Source organism: Oncorhynchus gorbuscha, unplaced genomic scaffold, assembly GCF_021184085.1.
Source record: "Oncorhynchus gorbuscha isolate QuinsamMale2020 ecotype Even-year unplaced genomic scaffold, OgorEven_v1.0 Un_scaffold_909, whole genome shotgun sequence".
Classification (NCBI taxonomy): domain Eukaryota; kingdom Metazoa; phylum Chordata; class Actinopteri; order Salmoniformes; family Salmonidae; genus Oncorhynchus; species Oncorhynchus gorbuscha.
Window position 1 is genome coordinate 32,501 of NW_025745677.1, and position 20,000 is coordinate 52,500.

A 20,000-nucleotide genomic window follows, 5' to 3' on the forward strand; every position below is an offset into this window, starting at 1 on the left:
AACTACTCGCTATTCAAAGTTCTGAACAAATTAAGGGAATCGTTCACAAACATTGGCACGTTCTAAGATCCGATGACCGTATCGGTAATGTGTTTTCGGACCCTCCGTTGGTTGTATTCTGGCGGGGCAGAAATCTAAGTGATCAATTGGTAAACTCTGATTTACCACCCCAAAATATTTCCCCGTACAACGTCTATTTGCGCCTCTACTGGATGGAAACGACAAGTGTAACGGCTGTGCTCAATGCAATGGCGCCTATTAATGTAGATCGTTCAAACGGGGAAACAGATCCCAATCAAAGGTGTTATTACGTGCTCCACTAAGGCAGTTATTTATCTTATAACTTGTCCTTGTGGTAAAAATGTGGGTAAAACAAACCGCGAATTAAAAGTACGAATCTCGGAGCATCTTAGTTAGCACCATTAGGTGCAAAAACCCGATATACCCTTTTTGGAAGCGAACCACTCTATTCGTCCCTACGTTATATCGGAATCGAACGTGTAGGAGAGGAGGAGAGGTGGTGACCGAAAATGTACTGTTAAAACGAGAGCATCCCTGGATCTTTAATTTAAATACCATTTCTCCCGTCGGTCTTAACCTAGACTTTGATCTGAAGCCATTCTTGTGATTTGTGTTACTCGTAAATGTCTGCATCTGAGCTCCCAGCGTGTACGGCTCTCCTTTTCTTTTTCGAGAAGAAGGGCACGAAGATGAGGAGGAACGGAGGTCAACTTTAATAGCTTGCTACTACTATAATATTTAATAAAACAATTTGTTTCTTGCCCATTAAATATTTATCAGAGTTATTGACCTAACCGTGATACGAGTAATTTACATGGTGCTGAAACTCGAAGCAGCAGCTGCAGCACAATCAGTCGGACATGGACAGCTCATGGTGCTGAAAGTAGGTAAATTCGAGTAGGCATAGTCTAATTAATTTGAACCGTATTCATTTGAATTAGACTTTACTAACAAGAGGGCTTTGTGTTGGAGCCTATTTCTTCCTGTTTTAGAAGTTAGGTAGGTCTACCTGTTTGACAGAAGAACACAAAGTCTATATATAAGTCTATATATCCATACATGAGGTTAGTGCAGTACTGGTAAGTGCAGCTCAGTTGGTAGAGCATGGCGCTTGTAACGCCAGGGTAGTGGGTTCGATCCCCGGGACCACCCATACGTAGAATGTATGCACACATGACTGTAAGTCGCTTTGGATAAAAGCGTCTGCTAAATGGCATTTATTATTATTATTATTATTACCAATCTCATATTTATGTTAATTGATTAATGAGTCACTTTCAGACCGCAGGACATTAGTATTTTTTTTAATGTTGTTGCTCTTATACATTCATATGTTGTATGCCAGTGGATTTCAGTTTGTATTGCTATATGAATGTAATAAAAAAAAAAATCTTAACTTCAAAAATTACACGTTTAAACATGAAGGATTTGGTAAATAAGATAACGTCTAAAACATTGTCAGGAGGTTAGACCCATCGATACATTGTTCCAAAGTCTAAATCTAATCTGAAGACATGTCCAAGACTTGTAATAATTGACTTCTAGTGAGTAGAAATGTAGAAGGGTAGGCCAGGTATGTTCTAGAAAGGTTTTGGAAGAAACCTCTTATACATGGGTTTAGGGAAAGAGGGAACCCCCCCCCCCCCTCCCACTAATGTTTTCGTGATTACGTCACTCGGAACGGATTCCCTCGTACCGCCTACTTTTTAACATCAGGGTGCGCGCACGTATTATTGAACTACCAACCCGTTTTATAAAGTGCAGCATTCCCCAACTTTAGTCCCTCCCTGTCATTGCTCAACTCCCCCACCCCACTCATTCTCTCATTTTCCTTCTATTCAAAGTGAATGCTTCCAATGTTTCCCTGTGGGATGCTACTTCCTAGTATAAATGCAAAGAGGGGAGGGGGGGCGGGGACAAACAGTCGGGAGGTACCATCAATCCAGTAATTGTCGAGGTGGAGTTAAGATGGCGTGTCGAGTTTGTTAACATCCAAAATTGGAAAGTCGTGTTACAAAGCTCTGTTTCCATTTCCCCCTGAAAACAAATGAATCCAGTTTTTTCCAACCTTCGTTATGGCTCAGGCATCTTTCCCAATGACCCCCCAATGTTTTCGTGATTACGTCACTCGGAACGGATTCCCTCGTACCGCCTACTTTTGAACATCAGGGTGCGCGCACGTCAGTTTGCGACAAACCATCGAGAGCAAGACTTCGGAGGGGATTGGCTATAGCTTTATACTACTAGAATGGCCTGGAACCTTCTTTAAAGATATTATTGCCATCCATTTTGGTCAGGGAGTTGGTCAACCATGACATGCCAGTCCTGTGATAAGATATTATGTAAAATAATGAATGTGAAGAAGGTACCTGCACTGTATGTTTGTTAGCCAGACAGCTTTAGAGGAATGATTCCATACATGTTTCAAATTAACTGCCAATACTCCATTCAAACAATGCATTCAGTCCACAGCCATACACCAGCTGAAATCATTTGATGACGGGACTTTTACAATTTGTTAATATATATTGTATCATAATGGCAGGGTAGCCTAGTGGTTAAGAGTGTAGAGGTGGCAGGGTAGTCTAGTGGTTAAGAGTGTAGAGGTGGCAGGGTAGCCTAGTGGTTAGAGTGTAGAGGTGGCAGGGTAGTCTAGTGGTTAGAGTGTAGTGGAGGCAGGGTAGCCTAGTGGTTAGAGTGTAGAGGCGGCGGGGTAGCCTAGTGGTTAGAGTGTTGGACTAGTAACCGGAAGGTTGCGAACCCCCGAGCTGACAAGGTACAAATCTGTCGTTCTGCCCCTGAACAGGCAGTTAACCCACTGTTCCTAGGCCGTCATTGAAAATAAGAATGTGTTCTTAAACTGACTTGCCTAGTAAAATAAAATAAAAAATATCACTCACAGCTTTCCATGAAAATGTATGGTCTGTTTATATACTGTAGGATATTTATTCTGAAAGTTGGTATAAAACCCTGTATAAACTATATTTATTACAATATATATGACTATATTTTAGGTTGACAATTCTATTACGCAATATATCACATCCCTTACTTTTACTTTCCTGCATAAGTAAAAATCTGGATTAGGCCTCTACTTTTTCATTCCCATTAGGCTGGTTTGGATTTCTCCCTGACCAAGATGGCTGCCATTTTCATCCCAACCCCATTCTGGAACGTAGAGAGTTGATAACACGTTTCCCTTCTAGTTATTTTATAGATCTCTATGAGATAGACATACAGACAGTGGTGTTTCTAGTTTAGCTTGCTAGTTTTTGACGACATGTTTTTTTTTTTTGATTGTCAAAGCCAAACAAACTAGCATGAACTGCTGCTTTGGGATGCAAGTATTATAGTTATAGCAACCTTTTCAAGAGCACATCGGACATCAGCGGTGCACAAATATACGGTAAGAACTGCATTTGATAGCGCATTTCGTATCCCATGGCCATGCTAGTTAACAGTTAGCTATGAATAGTGTCTGAAGGCAGCTAGCATGCTAACTAGAAGCTGCTACATCTATATAGATGCTGTGTTTGATGCGGTAGCAAGAGATTATCCGCTTTACCGTTTCAGTCCTCCGATCTTTATTTTCTGGGAGGTTGCTGATTAATTTAGTTGGATTTAAAAACCAGGCCACGGTGTGCATTAGCAAACCACCTATTCTATTTTTTTTTATTTAATTTATTTTTTACAGATGACGTCAGCTAGAGAACTAAACATTATTCTATTTGAGGATAGCCACCTAACCAAGGACCCCGGAGAGTTGAACAAATCTGTTTATTTTATTATTTTTTATTAAACCTGACCGGTGACATAGTAAACTAGCTGGTTGTCGTCGATGTTTGTCACATGTCAAATGTATTATTTTACGTGTTTTATAGCTAGAACCATGTGACATTCATTGGTTCCAAGGAAACCACAAGCAATGTGTGGCCCAGGTTTGGCTTGGGGGGGGCGTCCATTGTAAAACAAGAATTTGTTCTTAACTGACTAGTTAAATAAAGATTACCTGCAGTAAGGCCTCTTGAACTGGGATGCAAGTGCCTTTGACCTCTGTGCCACTTGGGAGCCCTGTAGCATTGAACCTGAGCCCTTTGAGTAAACTTAACCTCATTCCCCTAACCTGCTACGTTAATTCCCCTAACCTGCTACGTTAATTCCCCTAACCTGCTACGTTAATTCCCCTAACCTGCTACGTTAATTCCCCTAACCTGCTACGTTAATTCCCCTAACCTGCTACGTTAATTCCCCTAACCTGCTACGTTAATTCCCCATAACCTGCTACGTTAATTCCCCATAACCTGCTACGTTAATTCCCCATAACCTGCTACGTTAATTCCCCATAACCTGCTACGTTAATTCCCCATAACCTGCTACGTTAATTCCCCATAACCTGCTACGTTAATTCCCCATAACCTGCTACGTTAATTCCCCATAACCTGCTACGTTAATTCCCCATAACCTGCTACGTTAATTCCCCATAACCTGCTACGTTAATTCCCCATAACCTGCTACGTCAATTCCCCATAACCTGCTACGTCAATTCCCCATAACCTGCTATGTCAATTCCCCATAACCTGCTACGTCAATTCCCCATAACCTGCTACGTCAATTCCCCATAACCTGCTACGTCAATTCCCCATAACCTGCTACGTCAATTCCCATAACCTGCTACGTCAATTCCCCTAACCTGCTACGTCAATTCCCCCTAACCTGCTACGTCAATTCCCCCTAACCTGCTACGTCAATTCCCCCTAACCTGCTACGTCAATTCCCCCTAACCTGCTACGTCAATTCCCCCTAACCTGCTACGTCAATTCCCCCTAACCTGCTACGTCAATTCCCCCTAACCTGCTACGTCAATTCCCCCTAACCTGCTACGTCAATTCCCCTAACCTGCTACGTCAATTCCCCCTAACCTGCTACGTTAATTCCCCCTAACCTGCTACGTTAATTCCCCCTAACCTGGATAGATAGATGGGCTGTTTACAGATGCAGTGATCTGTGAGCTGCTCTGACAGCTGGTGCTTAAAGCTCGTGAGGGAGATATGGGTCTCCTGCTTCAATGATTTTTGCAGTTCGTTCCAGTCATGGGCAGCAGAGAACTGGAAGGAAAGGCGACCAAACGAGGAATTGGCTTTGGGGTTGACCAGTGAGATATACCTGATGGAGCGCGTGCTACGGGTGGGTGCTGCTATGGTGACCAGTGAGCTGAGATAAGGCGGGCTTTACCTAAAGTGCTCATTGTGCAAATGTATTTATGTTTTCAATAGACATTGGAGACTAAATGTAGTTGACATGTTGTCAACAGTCTTAAGCCAACCCCGTCTGTTTTGCCCCAGAGTTGTCTACTTATCACTGTTGTTGCTGAACTACCAACCCGTTTTATAAAGTGCAGCATTCCCCAACTTTAGTCCCTCCCTGTCATTGCTCAACTCCCCCACCCCACTCATTCTCTCATTTTCCTTCTATTCAAAGTGAATGCTTCCAATGTTTCCCTGTGGGATGCCACTTCCTAGTATAAATGCAAAGAGGGGGGGGGGGGACAAACAGTCGGGAGGTACCATCAATTCAGTAATTGTCGAGGTGGAGTTAAGATGGCGTGTCGAGTTTGTTAACAGCCAAAATTGGAAAGTCGTGTCACAAAGCTCTGTTTCCATTTCCCCCTGAAAACAAATGAATCCAGTTGTTTCCAACCTTCGTTTATGGCTCAGGCATCTTTCTCAATGACCCTTATCGAGATCTCGACATACATTCAGTTTCAAACTGCCATCCTAGAATTCGTTTGTGTGACTTCAAAATTAGAGGCGTTGTATAAAACTAATTCCTCTGTGATTTGGAACGACCTCCTAACCAATCAAAGTTGATTATTTCATTGTGTTGGCCCGGGCTCTGACCCGACCGATCGGGTTCTAGAACCAATCAGAATGGTCAGAATGTGTTTTACGTTCTAGGAATTGTGGGTAGAGGTAAATCCAGACTCGTGGTGGGACAGAAACGCCAGTTGGCCAAAGCGATGTGTATAGTTAGCCACTAGACAGGCAGGCGAGAATCCGCCCTGATTCCACCACATGGGTACAACAATGCATCTCATCAATCCACTTATATAATTAGAAATAAGCTACCTCTCTCAATTTTTGCGTCACGTGTAGCCTCATGTGTCTGGATTTGGATTTGCCTTCCTCTCCCACGATTTCTAGAACGCAAAAACATTCTGACCATCTGGGGCGGCAGGGTAGCCTAGTGGTCAGAGCGTTGGACTAGTAACCCAATAACCCAATCCCCGAGCCGACAAGGTAAAAATCTGTCGTTCTGCCCCTGAACAAGGCAGTTAACCCGCTGTTCCTAGGCTGTCATTGAAAATAAGAATTTGTTCTTAAACTGACTTGCCTGGTTAAACGAAGGTCAAATAAATGACGTGCACAGCCTCAAGGGAGTTTCTTCATTCTGTCACCATTGAAGACAGGCTTGTGACTATAGAGGATATCATAAATCAAATGTATGCTCTGCTTTGTTATTAGGCAGGTCACAGCCCGGATGCAAATATGGCCAACCTTTTTTTGTTTGAGGTAGCAACAAGACCTAGCCTAGTGTCAACAAGTTCATTGTGTGTTGGCCTAAGACTTGTGCTATTGACAGTATTACTGCTTCAGGGAAGATGTGGAGATGACCATTTTAGTTACTGTATTAATTTCAATGTCAACTGAGACAAATCCTGCCTCCTTCCATGTCCTCCTCGTCTCCTTAGGAAACTGTTTTAAAGATCACAGATGTATGTTTGTGGCTACTGGTTAGCTTTGTGGCTACTGGTTAGCTTTGTGGCTACTGGTTAGCTCTGTGGCTCCTGGTTAGCTCTGTGGCTCCTGGTTAGCTTTGTGGCTCCTGGTTAGCTTTGTGGCTCCTGGTTAGCTTTGTGGCTCCTGGTTAGCTTTGTGGCTCCTGGTTAGCTTTGTGGCTCCTGGTTAGCTCTGTGGCTCCTGGTTAGCTCTGTGGCTCCTGGTTAGCTCTGTGGCTCCTGGTTAGCTCTGTGGCTCCTGGTTAGCTCTGTGGCTCCTGGTTAGCTCTGTGGCTCCTGGTTAGCTCTGTGGCTCCTGGTTAGCTTTGTGGCTCCTGGTTAGCTTTGTGGCTCCTGGTTAGCTTCTCAGCTAGGGTCTTAACAGAAGGGATACTTAAAGTTAACATGCTGTTTTTTCAGACCATTTGACTGGGATGTTAATGTCCTATGATGACACACTATACTGTTAACTTTACTTCCATTTTCTCTTTCACTCTCTGTCTCCTCTCAATCTCTCTCGCCATCTCTCTGTATGTCTCTCTCTCTCTCTCCTCTCTCTCTCCTCTCACTCACCCCTTGCTCTCTCTCTCTCTCTCTCTCTCTCTCTCTCTCTCTCTCTCTCTCTCTGTATGTCTCTCTCTCTCTCCTCTCTCTCTGTCTCTCTCTCTCTCTCTCTCTCTCTGTATGTCTCTCTCTCTCTCCTCTCTCTCTCCTCTCACTCTCCCCTTGCTCTCTCTCTCTCTCTCTCTCTCTCTCTCTCTCTCTCTCTCTGTATGTCTCTCTCTCTCTCCTCTCTCTCTCCTCTCACTCTCCCCTTGCTCTCTCTCTCTCTTTCTCTCTCTGTCGGTATCTCTTTCTCTACATTTTAATTTATCTTTTATTCTTGTTTTTGTGGCTTGTAACAAAACACATATGTCGTATAACCTGACTGACCCGAAGCTGCTGCTTGCACATGTGGACAGGGGCCCACTGGTTTAGTAAATCAGCATAGAAGCATTGCACCGCAGAGCGCCACATGCACACACATCGTCCCAGATGGCACCCTATTTGGCGAGGGCCCTATGGGTAGTGCACTACATTTGGCGAGGGCCCTATGGGTAGTGCACTACATTTGGCGAGGGCCCTATGGGTAGTGCACTACATTTGGCGAGGGCCCTATGGGTAGTGCACTACATTTGGCGAGGGCCCTATGGGTAGTGCACTACATTTGGCGAGGGCCCTATGGGTAGTGCACTACATTTGGCGAGGGCCCTATGGGTAGTGCACTACATTTGGCGAGGGCCCTATGGGTAGTGCACTACATTTGGCGAGGGCCCTATGGGTAGTGCACTATACAGGGAGTAGGCTGCCATTCGAGACACACACTTTGGCTGGTTGCCGGCTAAACAGTTGGCTAGTTAATTGGATGTTTTAGCTTCAGAGGCCAACATGTTGAGTTACAGAGAGAGAGTTATCAGCAGCTATGTTTACCCTCTGAGCTTGTAGCTCCTGTATCCTTTAACCTTTAACCTTGCTACCATTGGCTGTTACACAAGGAGGACGATCTTGGTTGTGGGACAGCTGAACGTAATGAAAGGGAGAGCCAATCATCCGCTCACTATTTAGGCCAGGGCCCACCAGGGCCCACCAGGGCCCACCAGGGCCCACCAGGGCCCACCATGCTAGCTGCCTGGCAGTCTCTCTGCATCCCAAATGTTCCCTGTGTAGTGTACTACTGTTGTCCAGGGCCCACCAGGGCCCACCAGGGCCCACCATGCTAGCTGCCTGGCAGTCTCTCTGCATCCCAAATGTTCCCTGTGTAGTGTACTACTGTTGGCCAGGGCCCACCAGGGCCCACCATGCTAGCTGCCTGGCAGTCTCTCTGCATCCCAAATGTTCCCTGTGTAGTGTACTACTGTTGTCCAGGGCCCACCAGGGCCCACCATGCTAGCTGCCTGGCAGTCTCTCTGCATCCCAAATGTTCCCTGTGTAGTGTACTACTGTTGGCCAGGGCCCACCAGGGCACTCTCTCTACATCCCTGTACTACTGTTAGCCAGGGCCCACCAGGGCACTCTCTCTACATCCCTGTACTACTGTTAGCCAGGGCCCACCAGGGCACTCTCTCTGCATCCCTGTACTACTGTTGGCCAGGGCCCACCAGGGCACTCTCTCTACATCCCTGTACTACTGTTGGCCAGGGCCCACCAGAGCACTCTCTCTACATCCCTGTACTACTGTTGGCCAGGGCCCACCATGCTAGCTGCCTGGCAGTCTCTCTGCATCCCTAATGTTCCCTGTGTAGTGTACTACTGTTGGCCAGGGCCCACTAGGGCCCACCATGGCTCACAGGGCTCTCTGGTCATAACTAGAGTACCATTTATCACGTAAAGCCTCTGTCTGTTCTGTCTCCAGTCTGGGCCACGCTGTTCTGTCTACAGTCTGGGCCACGCTGTTCTGTCTACAGTCTGGGCCACGCTGTTCTGTCTCCAGTCTGGGCCACGCTGTTCTGTCTCCAGTCTGGGCCACGCTGTTCTGTCTCCAGTCTGGGCCACGCTGTTCTGTCTCCAGTCTGGGCCACGCTGTTCTGTCTCCAGTCTGGGCCACGCTGTTCTGTCTCCAGTCTGGGCCACGCTGTTCTGTCTCCAGTCTGGGCCACGCTGTTCTGTCTCCAGTCTGGGCCACGCTGTTCTGTCTCCAGTCTGGGCCACGCTGTTCTGTCTCCAGTCTGGGCCACGCTGTTCTGTCTCCAGTCTGGGCCACGCTGTTCTGTCTCCAGTCTGGGCCACGCTGTTCTGTCTCCAGTCTGGGCCACGCTGTTCTGTCTCCAGTCTGGGCCACGCTGTTCTGTCTCCAGTCTGGGCCACGCTGTTCTGTCTCCAGTCTGGGCCACGCTGTTCTGTCTCCAGTCTGGGCCACGCTGTTCTGTCTCCAGTCTGGGCCACGCTGTTCTGTCTCCAGTCTGGGCCACGCTGTTCTGTCTACAGTCTGGGCCACGCTGTTCTGTCTACAGTCTGGGCCACGCTGTTCTGTCTACAGTCTGGGCCACGCTGTTCTGTCTACAGTCTGGGCCACGCTGTTCTGTCTACAGTCTGGGCCACGCTGTTCTGTCTACAGTCTGGGCCACGCTGTTCTGTCTACAGTCTGGGCCACGCTGTTCTGTCTACAGTCTGGGCCACGCTGTTCTGTCTACAGTCTGGGCCACGCTGTTCTGTCTACAGTCTGGGCCACGCTGTTCTGTCTACAGTCTGGGCCACGCTGTTCTGTCTACAGTCTGGGCCACGCTGTTCTGTCTACAGTCTGGGCCACGCTGTTCTGTCTACAGTCTGGGCCACGCTGTTCTGTCTACAGTCTGGGCCACGCTGTTCTGTCTACAGTCTGGACCACGCTGTTCTGTCTACAGTCTGGGCCACGCTGTTCTGTCTACAGTCTGGGCCACGCTGTTCTGTCTACAGTCTGGGCCACGCTGTTCTGTCTACAGTCTGGGCCACGCTGTTCTGTCTACAGTCTGGGCCACGCTGTTCTGTCTACAGTCTGGGCCACGCTGTTCTGTCTACAGTCTGGGCCACGCTGTTCTGTCTACAGTCTGGGCCACGCTGTTCTGTCTACAGTCTGGGCCACGCTGTTCTGTCTACAGTCTGGGCCACGCTGTTCTGTCTACAGTCTGGGCCACGCTGTTCTGTCTACAGTCTGGGCCACGCTGTTCTGTCTACAGTCTGGGCCACGCTGTTCTGTCTACAGTCTGGGCCACGCTGTTCTGTCTACAGTCTGGGCCACGCTGTTCTGTCTACAGTCTGGGCCACGCTGTTCTGTCTACAGTCTGGGCCACGCTGTTCTGTCTACAGTCTGGGCCACGCTGTTCTGTCTACAGTCTGGGCCACGCTGTTCTGTCTACAGTCTGGGCCACGCTGTTCTGTCTACAGTCTGGGCCACGCTGTTCTGTCTACAGTCTGGGCCACGCTGTTCTGTCTACAGTCTGGGCCACGCTGTTCTGTCTCCATTATGAAACTGAGAGGCCATTTGAAAGATAATCAACTCAATCAAGCTCTATTAGTGGCAATACAATGAATTACCTGGTTATAGCCTGCTGTGTTAATACAACTCTCATAGTGTGTGTGTGTGTGTGTGTGTGTGTATAACCTTTATTTAACTAGGCAAGTCAGTTAATAACAAATTCTTATTTACAATGACGGCCTACACCGGCCAAACCCGGACGACGCTGGACCAATTGAGCGCTGCCCTATGGGACTCCCAATCACGGCCCGGTGATACAGCCAGGATTCTAACCAGGGTGTCTGTAGTGACGCCTCTAGCACTGAGATGCATTGTTTCGCTGTTCCTACTCGGTGGCCCCCGCAGTTCTGGGCTCATGGGTCATATAGCCAGTATATATATATATATATATATATATATATATATGCATACATGCATACATACCAGTCGTTAAACTGAGGCGGTTTTTCCATCGTCACTATTACCTCAGACAGTCACTGCCATCTGTGATTAGCAGCCCACTCCACTACACTGAGCCCTTATCACAGGAAAACACCTTGAGTCCCCTTTGTGGCATGATTAACAATACACACCTGTTACTGTCCATGTAAATGAATTGCTGCAGGCTGTAAGTAATGTGGCACAGACATGCCAAGTGTTTCTAATAGACCTGGCCTCCCCTTGGCCCCGCCTCTCCTTGGCCCGGCCCCGTCTCCCCTTGGCCCCGCCCCGCCTTTCCTTTGGCCCGCCTCCCCTTGGCCCGGCCCGCCCCACCTCTCCTCCCCTTGGCCCGGCCCGCCCCACCTCTCCTCCCCTTGGCCCCGCCCCCGCCTCCCCTTGGCCCAGCCTCCCTTGGCCCGCCCGCCTCACCTTGGCGGTCCGCCTCCCCTTGGCCCGCCCCGCCTCCCCTTGGCCCGCCCCGCCTCCCCTTGGCCCGCCCGCCTCCCCTTGGCCCGCCCCCGCCTCCCCTTGGCCCGCCCCCGCCTCCCCTTGGCCCGCCCCCGCCTCCCCTTGGCCCGCCCCGCCTCCCCTTGGCCCGCCCCGCCTCCCCTTGGCCCGCCCCCGCCTCCCCTTGGCCCGCCCCGCCTCCCCTTGGCCCGCCCCGCCTCCCCTTGGCCCGCCCCGCCTCCCCTAGGCCCGACCCGCTCTCCTTGGCCCGCCCCGCCTCCCTTTGGCCCGCCCCGTCTCCCCTTGGCCCCGCCCCGTCTCCCCTTGGCCCCCGCCCCGCCTCCCCTTGGCCCCGCCCCGCCTCCCCTTGGCCCCGCCCCGCCTCCCCTTGGCCCGATGCTGAACAGTTGTCACAGTGTGAAGAGAAACATACCAAAGGCAAGAGAGGTTGTTTTTTCGCCCATTTGGAATTACCACTAGCTGTCACTGAGAGCCTCTCAACAAAACACTGTCCTCAATGAAACGTGTTCTATGCACCCAGTCAAAAGATCATCCCTGTGGTTCTAGTGTCAGACATGGACTCTCTAGAGGTGGCCATCCTATAGGTTCACCAGATGGGAAAAACAACGTGTAGGACTAGTTTTCAACTGCTCTTTAGACTGTAGATCGTCCTGGAGACAGGCTCCCTGGAAAGCTTCGTAGCTATGGAAACACTCAAAAAGCCGGGCTAGGCGGTGTCACGTGCACAGCCGGGACCTTACCTGATGAGAGGTAGAGAAGCATACAGTTTGTTTTTTAATTGAAGCAGTTACTTCATCTTGTACATCAAACACTTAAATTCTGTTTTGATATGTGGAAAGTACTACATTTCCCATAATGCATTAGTCTAACCCTCAAATTTAAATGTGTCATTTAGCAGACGCTCTTACCCAGAGAGATTTTCATGTGAGTAAGGGCATACTTTTTCGTACTGGTCCCCTCGTGGGATTTGAACCCACAACCCTGGCGTTGCAAGCGCCACGCTCTACCATAAATCCTTCAAAAAGAAGCCAAACAAACAAACAAAATGGTTGGTGGAAATATAATTGCCTATTCTAAACATTAAGTTTAAAAGCGTAAGACTACATTGGTTTCTGGAAGTGTGTCCTATCAGATTTAAGGAAACTCATGCTCTATGACTGAGTGGAATTGCAGTGCAATTAAATTTTACTTCCTGTCAATTAAATTTAAAAAATCTACATCCTGTTGTGAGGTGGCAGGTAGCCTAGTGGTTAGAGGGTAGAGGTGGCAGTGGTTAGAGGTAGAGGTGGCAGGTAGCCTAGTGGTTAGAGGGTAGAGGTGGCAGGTAGCCTAGTGGTTAGAGGGTAGAGGTGGCAGGTAGCCTAGTGGTTAGAGGGTAGAGGTGGCAGGTAGCCTAGTGGTTAGAGGGTAGAGGTGGCAGGTAGCCTAGTGGTTAGAGGGTAGAGGTGGCAGGTAGCCTAGTGGTTAGAGGGTAGAGGTGGCAGGTAGCCTAGTGGTTAGAGGGTAGAGGTGGCAGGTAGCCTAGTGGTTAGAGGGTAGAGGTGGCAGGTAGCCTAGTGGTTAGAGGGTAGAGGTGGCAGGTAGCCTAGTGGTTAGAGGGTAGAGGTGGCAGGTAGCCTAGTGGTTAGAGGGTAGAGGTGGCAGGTAGCCTAGTGGTTAGAGGGTAGAGGTGGCAGGTAGCCTAGTGGTTAGAGGGTAGAGGTGGCAGGTAGCCTAGTGGTTAGAGGGTAGAGGTGGCAGGTAGCCTAGTGGTTAGAGGGTAGAGGTGGCAGGTAGCCTAGTGGTTAGAGGGTAGAGGTGGCAGGTAGCCTAGTGGTTAGAGGGTAGAGGTGGCAGGTAGCCTAGTGGTTAGAGGGTAGAGGTGGCAGGTAGCCTAGTGGTTAGAGGGTAGAGGTGGCAGGTAGCCTAGTGGTTAGAGGGTAGAGGTGGCAGGTAGCCTAGTGGTTAGAGGGTAGAGGTGGCAGGTAGCCTAGTGGTTAGAGGGTAGAGGTGGCAGGTAGCCTAGTGGTTAGAGGGTAGAGGTGGCAGGTAGCCTAGTGGTTAGAGGGTAGAGGTGGCAGGTAGCCTAGTGGTTAGAGGGTAGAGGTGGCAGGTAGCCTAGTGGTTAGAGGGTAGAGGTGGCAGGTAGCCTAGTGGTTAGAGGGTAGAGGTGGCAGGTAGCCTAGTGGTTAGAGGGTAGAGGTGGCAGGTAGCCTAGTGGTTAGAGGGTAGAGGTGGCAGGTAGCCTAGTGGTTAGAGGGTAGAGGTGGCAGGTAGCCTAGTGGTTAGAGGGTAGAGGTGGCAGGTAGCCTAGTGGTTAGAGGGTAGAGGTGGCAGGTAGCCTAGTGGTTAGAGGGTAGAGGTGGCAGGTAGCCTAGTGGTTAGAGGGTAGAGGTGGCAGGTAGCCTAGTGGTTAGAGGGTAGAGGTGGCAGGTAGCCTAGTGGTTAGAGGGTAGAGGTGGCAGGTAGCCTAGTGGTTAGAGGGTAGAGGTGGCAGGTAACCTAGAGGGTAGAGGTGGCAGGTAACCTAGAGGGTAGAGGTGGCAGGTAACCTAGAGGGTAGAGGTGGCAGGTAACCTAGAGGGTAGAGGTGGCAGGTAACCTAGAGGGTAGAGGTGGCAGGTAACCTAGAGGGTAGAGGTGGCAGGTAACCTAGAGGGTAGAGGTGGCAGGTAACCTAGAGGGTAGAGGTGGCAGGTAACCTAGAGGGTAGAGGTGGCAGGTAACCTAGAGGGTAGAGGTGGCAGGTAACCTAGAGGGTAGAGGTGGCAGGTAACCTAGAGGGTAGAGGTGGCAGGTAACCTAGAGGGTAGAGGTGGCAGGTAACCTAGAGGGTAGAGGTGGCAGGTAACCTAGAGGGTAGAGGTGGCAGGTAACCTAGAGGGTAGAGGTGGCAGGTAACCTAGAGGGTAGAGGTGGCAGGTAACCTAGAGGGTAGAGGTGGCAGGTAACCTAGAGGGTAGAGGTGGCAGGTAACCTAGAGGGTAGAGGTGGCAGGTAACCTAGAGGGTAGAGGTGGCAGGTAACCTAGAGGGTAGAGGTGGCAGGTAACCTAGAGGGTAGAGGTGGCAGGTAACCTAGAGGGTAGAGGTGGCAGGTAACCTAGAGGGTAGAGGTGGCAGGTAACCTAGAGGGTAGAGGTGGCAGGTAACCTAGAGGGTAGAGGTGGCAGGTAACCTAGAGGGTAGAGGTGGCAGGTAACCTAGAGGGTAGAGGTGGCAGGTAACCTAGAGGGTAGAGGTGGCAGGTAACCTAGTGGTTAGAGGTGGCAGGTAACCTAGTGGTTAGAGGGTAGAGGTGGCAGGTAACCTAGTGGTTAGAGGGTAGAGGTGGCAGGTAACCTAGTGGTTAGAGGGTGGCAGGTAACCTAGTGGTTAGAGGGTGGCAGGTAACCTAGTGGTTAGAGGGTGGCAGGTAACCTAGTGGTTAGAGGGTGGCAGGTAACCTAGTGGTTAGAGGGTGGCAGGTAACCTAGTGGTTAGAGGGTGGCAGGTAACCTAGTGGTTAGAGGGTGGCAGGTAACCTAGTGGTTAGAGGGTGGCAGGTAACCTAGTGGTTAGAGGGTGGCAGGTAACCTAGTGGTTAGAGGGTGGCAGGTAACCTAGTGGTTAGAGGGTGGCAGGTAACCTAGTGGTTAGAGGGTGGCAGGTAACCTAGTGGTTAGAGGGTAGAGGTAACCTAGTGGTTAGAGGGTAGAGGTAACCTAGTGGTTAGAGGGTAGAGGTAACCTAGTGGTTAGAGGGTAGAGGTAACCTAGTGGTTAGAGGGTAGAGGTAACCTAGTGGTTAGAGGGTAGAGGTAACCTAGTGGTTAGAGGGTAGAGGTAACCTAGTGGTTAGAGGGTAGAGGTAACCTAGTGGTTAGAGGGTAGAGGTAACCTAGTGGTTAGAGGGTAGAGGTAACCTAGTGGTTAGAGGGTAGAGGTAACCTAGTGGTTAGAGGGTAGAGGTAACCTAGTGGTTAGAGGGTAGAGGTAACCTAGTGGTTAGAGGGTAGAGGTAACCTAGTGGTTAGAGGGTAGAGGTAACCTAGTGGTTAGAGGGTAGAGGTAACCTAGTGGTTAGAGGGTAGAGGTAACCTAGTGGTTAGAGGGTAGAGGTAACCTAGTGGTTAGAGGGTGGCAGGTAACCTAGTGGTTAGAGGGTGGCAGGTAACCTAGTGGTTAGAGGGTGGCAGGTAACCTAGTGGTTAGAGGGTGGCAGGTAACCTAGTGGTTAGAGGGTGGCAGGTAACCTAGTGGTTAGAGGGTGGCAGGTAACCTAGTGGTTAGAGGGTGGCAGGTAACCTAGTGGTTAGAGGGTGGCAGGTAACCTAGTGGTTAGAGGGTGGCAGGTAACCTAGTGGTTAGAGGGTGGCAGGTAACCTAGTGGTTAGAGGGTGGCAGGTAACCTAGTGGTTAGAGGGTGGCAGGTAACCTAGTGGTTAGAGGGTGGCAGGTAACCTAGTGGTTAGAGGGTGGCAGGTAACCTAGTGGTTAGAGGGTGGCAGGTAACCTAGTGGTTAGAGGGTGGCAGGTAACCTAGTGGTTAGAGGGTGGCAGGTAACCTAGTGGTTAGAGGGTGGCAGGTAACCTAGTGGTTAGAGGGTGGCAGGTAACCTAGTGGTTAGAGGGTGGCAGGTAACCTAGTGGTTAGAGGGTGGCAGGTAACCTAGTGGTTAGAGGGTGGCAGGTAACCTAGTGGTTAGAGGGTGGCAGGTAACCTAGTGGTTAGAGGGTGGCAGGTAACCTAGTGGGTAGAGGTGGCAGGTAACCTAGTGGGTAGAGGGTTGAGCCAGTAACCGAAAGGTTGCTAGATCGAATCCCAGAGCTGACAAAAATCTGTCATTCTTCCCCTGAACAAGGCCCACTGTTTCTAGGTCAGTCGTTGTATAATAATTGAACTCACTTGCCTAGGTGCCATGAAGTCGTTGTACCCTGTAGATTATATTGCCACCCTTGGCCTTCCCTCAAGTTCTGAGATCTTGGCTGTGTTTCAAACTCATTAGAGACACACCGTCCTCCACTTACCCTCGCCTTGTGCCCTTGGGGGTAATTCCTGCGACAAACAATCTTTGTCGTCGGTCCAAATGGTTAGCCGAACAAGGGAAGTTGGCAACGTAAGCCCCTCAGTCCTCGTTTTTGGATCGAGTTTGCGAGTGTACAATTATGTTCACCTCGACACCTGAAACGACCCATAATTCAATTCGTGACGATTGTATATCTGCTAAGAAAAGTCAGCCAAAACTTAAAAACAATGTTAGTATTGAGAAGTCAACATACAAGTGAAAGTTAAAAAATAAAAAAATAAAAAATGTAAATAAGTTAGAAATTGTGCTTTTAATGCACATGATGGCTCAAAGGCGTATCATAAAAGGATGTTTTTGGTTGGTTTAGCTTTTGGAAATGTTAGCTTGCGCGCAACTTTCCCTGATATTACACTTAGACATTGTCATTTTTTATTTTACCGGATGGCTAACATTCGATGCCTGCGGATGCTTTGTCTTCGAGGCCCAAGATATGAAATACAATCATAATTGACTGTATCGCATATAAATCACACACAACCTCTACTGCTGGTTCCATGACGACTGAAAACAACACAATTGTGGGACAAACGAGTGACACATTTCCAGCCAAGACCGGCCCATTTTAAAATTAATTAATTCTCACCTCGCCCTGCCAGTGTCCACTCGTCAGACTTCATTAGAAGTGTCCACTTTATTTGAGGGTTGAGGGGGAGAGGGTGTGTGTTTGGAATGCAGCTCTAGTCTACTGGTAACTAGTGAGTCTACCCTCATCCTTCCCTACCCTCATTCTTCCCTAGCCCTACCCTACCCTCATCCTTCCCTACCCTCATCCTTCCCTAGCCCTACCCTACCCTCATCCTTCCCTAGCCCTACCCTACCCTCATCCTTCCCTACCCTCATCCTTCCCTACCCTCATCCTTCCCTAGCCCTACCCTACCCTCATCCTTCCCTAGCCCTACCCTACCCTCATCCTTCCCTAGCCCTACCCTACCCTCATCCTTCCCTACCCTCATCCTTGCCTAGCCCTACCCCTACCCTCATCATTCCCTACCCTACCCTCATCATTCCCTACCCTACCCTCATCATTCCCTAGCCCTACCCTGCCCTCATCCTTCCCTTGCCCTTCCCTGCCCTCATCCTTCCCTACCCTCATCCTTGCCTAGCCCTACCCCTACCCTCATCATTCCCTACCCTACCCTCATCATTCCCTACCCTACCCTCATCATTCCCTAGCCCTACCCTGCCCTCATCCTTCCCTTGCCCTTCCCTGCCCTCATCCTTCCCTGCCCTCATCCTTCCCTAGCCCTACCCTGCCCTCATCCTTCCCTACCCTCATCCTTCCCTACCCTCATCCTTCCCTGCCCTCATCCTTCCCTAGCCCTACCACAACACTGTTTTTAAAGGAGGTGCTGTGTTTACATCATATAGGTTAGCCCTGCCTATAGTGTGTGTGTGTGTGTGTGTGTGTGTGTGTGTGTGTGTGTGTGTGTGTGTGTGTGTTCCACTGCCAGTATATGACATCATTATTCGGCGTAGTCCTGGAGCAAACGGCAGCCAGTGACTCACTGATGTGGGAAATGTTTAAAAATACTGATCTAATGTCCCCTCTTCCTCCAGTCAGATAATACTGACCTAATGTTCCCTCCTCCTCTTCCTCTTCATCCAGTCAGATAATAGTGACCTAATGTTCCCTCCTCCTCTTCCTCCTCTTCATCCAGTCAGATAATAGTGACCTAATGTTCCCTCCTCTTCTTCATCCAGTCAGATAATACTGACCTAATGTTCCCTCCTCCTCATCCTCCTCTTCCAGTCAGATAATACTGACCTAATGTTCCCTCCTCCTCATCCTCCTCTTCCAGTCAGATAATACTGACCTAATGTTCCCTCCTCCTCATCCTCCTCTTCCAGTCAGATAATACTGACCTAATGTTCCCTCCTCCTCTTCCTCCTCCTCATCCTCCTCTTCCTCCTCCTCCTCCAGTCAGATAATAGTGACCTAATGTTCCCTCCTCCTCTTCCTCCTCTTCATCCAGTCAGATAATAGTGACCTAATGTTCCCTCCTCATCTTCCTCTTCCTCATCCAGTCAGATAATACTGACCTAATGTTCCCTCCTCCTCATCTTCCTCTTCCTCATCCAGTCAGATAATACTGACCTAATGTTCCCTCCTCCTCATCTTCCTCTTCCTCCTCCAGTCAGATAATACTGACCTAATGTTCCCTCTTCTTCCTCCTCCAGTCAGATAATAGTGGTCAAAGGAGCCAGCCTTCTGCCCAGGTGTCACGTGAGGTTGTGTGCCGCACACTTCAACCCTTCCCTTCCCCTAACACTATGGGCCCCACCCACTGGCCTTTACTCACTGATCTAGGACCAGTTACCCACCCCATAGCCTAACCTGAAGGAGGAATAGAGAGCCAATCATGGAGGAATATAAAAAAACTGAGCCCAGATCAGTCGGAGTTTAGGACTGCTGGCTCTGGCTCTACCCCTGGTTAATCCCACAGGGCTGTCAAAGGAAATGAGCAGATTATCCTCATTCAGCGGTATGTCCTGCTGCGTGGGTGCCTTACTGCCTGCCTTACTGCCTGCCTTACTGCCTGCCTTACTGCCTGCCTTACTGCCTGCCTTACTGCCTGCCTTACTGGCTGCCTTACTGGCTGCCTTACTGGCTGCCTTACTGGCTGCCTTACTGCCTGCCTTACTGCCTGCCTTACTGGCTGCCTGACTGCCTGCCTGACTGCCTGTTTACTGCCTGCCTGACTGCCTGTTTACTGCCTGCCTGACTGCCTGTTTACTGCCTGCCTGACTGCCTGTTTACTGCCTGCCTGACTGCCTGCTTACTGGCTGCCTGACTGCCTGCTTACTGCCTGCCTGACTGCCTGCTTACTGCCTGCTTACTGCCTGCTTACTGCCTGCTTACTGCCTGCTTACTGCCTGCCTACTGCCTAACTGCCTGCCTAACTGCCTGCCTAACTGCCTGCCTAACTGCCTGCTTACTGCCTGCTTACTGCCTTACTGACTGCCTGCCTACTGCCTGCTTACTGGCTGCCTGACTGCCTGCTTACTGCCTGCCTGACTGCCTGCTTACTGGCTGCCTAACTGCCTGCTTACTGCCTGCCTGACTGCCTGCTTACTGGCTGTGCCTGCCTCTTGGGGTTACTTTTGTGCAGTGGCCCTGTCAGGGCAGGCAGGCAAGGTGAGGCTGTGAATAGCCTGAAAATGACCCAGAGGGAGAGGGTGATGGTGTCTGGACTGCCTCTAAACTGACCCAGAGGGAGAGTAAACACTCAGTCTATTGGCTAATAGGCTGTGTAACTTTGAAGATCTGACTAAAGAGTA

General features: G+C 49.7%; 2 protein-coding genes across 2 annotated transcripts in view; one reads left to right on the forward strand and one right to left on the reverse strand.

The window, feature by feature from the left end:
* Nucleotides 1-3,254: 3,254 nt before the first annotated feature.
* Nucleotides 3,255-20,000, forward strand: part of LOC124019413 (dnaJ homolog subfamily C member 5-like) — a 27,067-nt gene continuing 10,321 nt past the window's right edge. The window contains exon 1 of the mRNA XM_046334748.1: nucleotides 3,255-3,427. The gene's annotated coding sequence lies outside the window, so the exon portion shown is untranslated. The remainder of the gene's footprint in view (nucleotides 3,428-20,000) is intronic.
* On the reverse strand, nucleotides 11,428-17,338 carry LOC124019406 (glycine-rich cell wall structural protein 1.0-like). The gene is made up of 2 exons (XM_046334720.1): nucleotides 17,305-17,338; nucleotides 11,428-12,053 (listed from the first exon to the last, which is right to left on the reverse strand). The coding sequence occupies exons 1-2, from the start codon at nucleotides 17,336-17,338 to the stop codon at nucleotides 11,428-11,430; spliced, it is 660 nt and encodes a 219-aa protein (XP_046190676.1).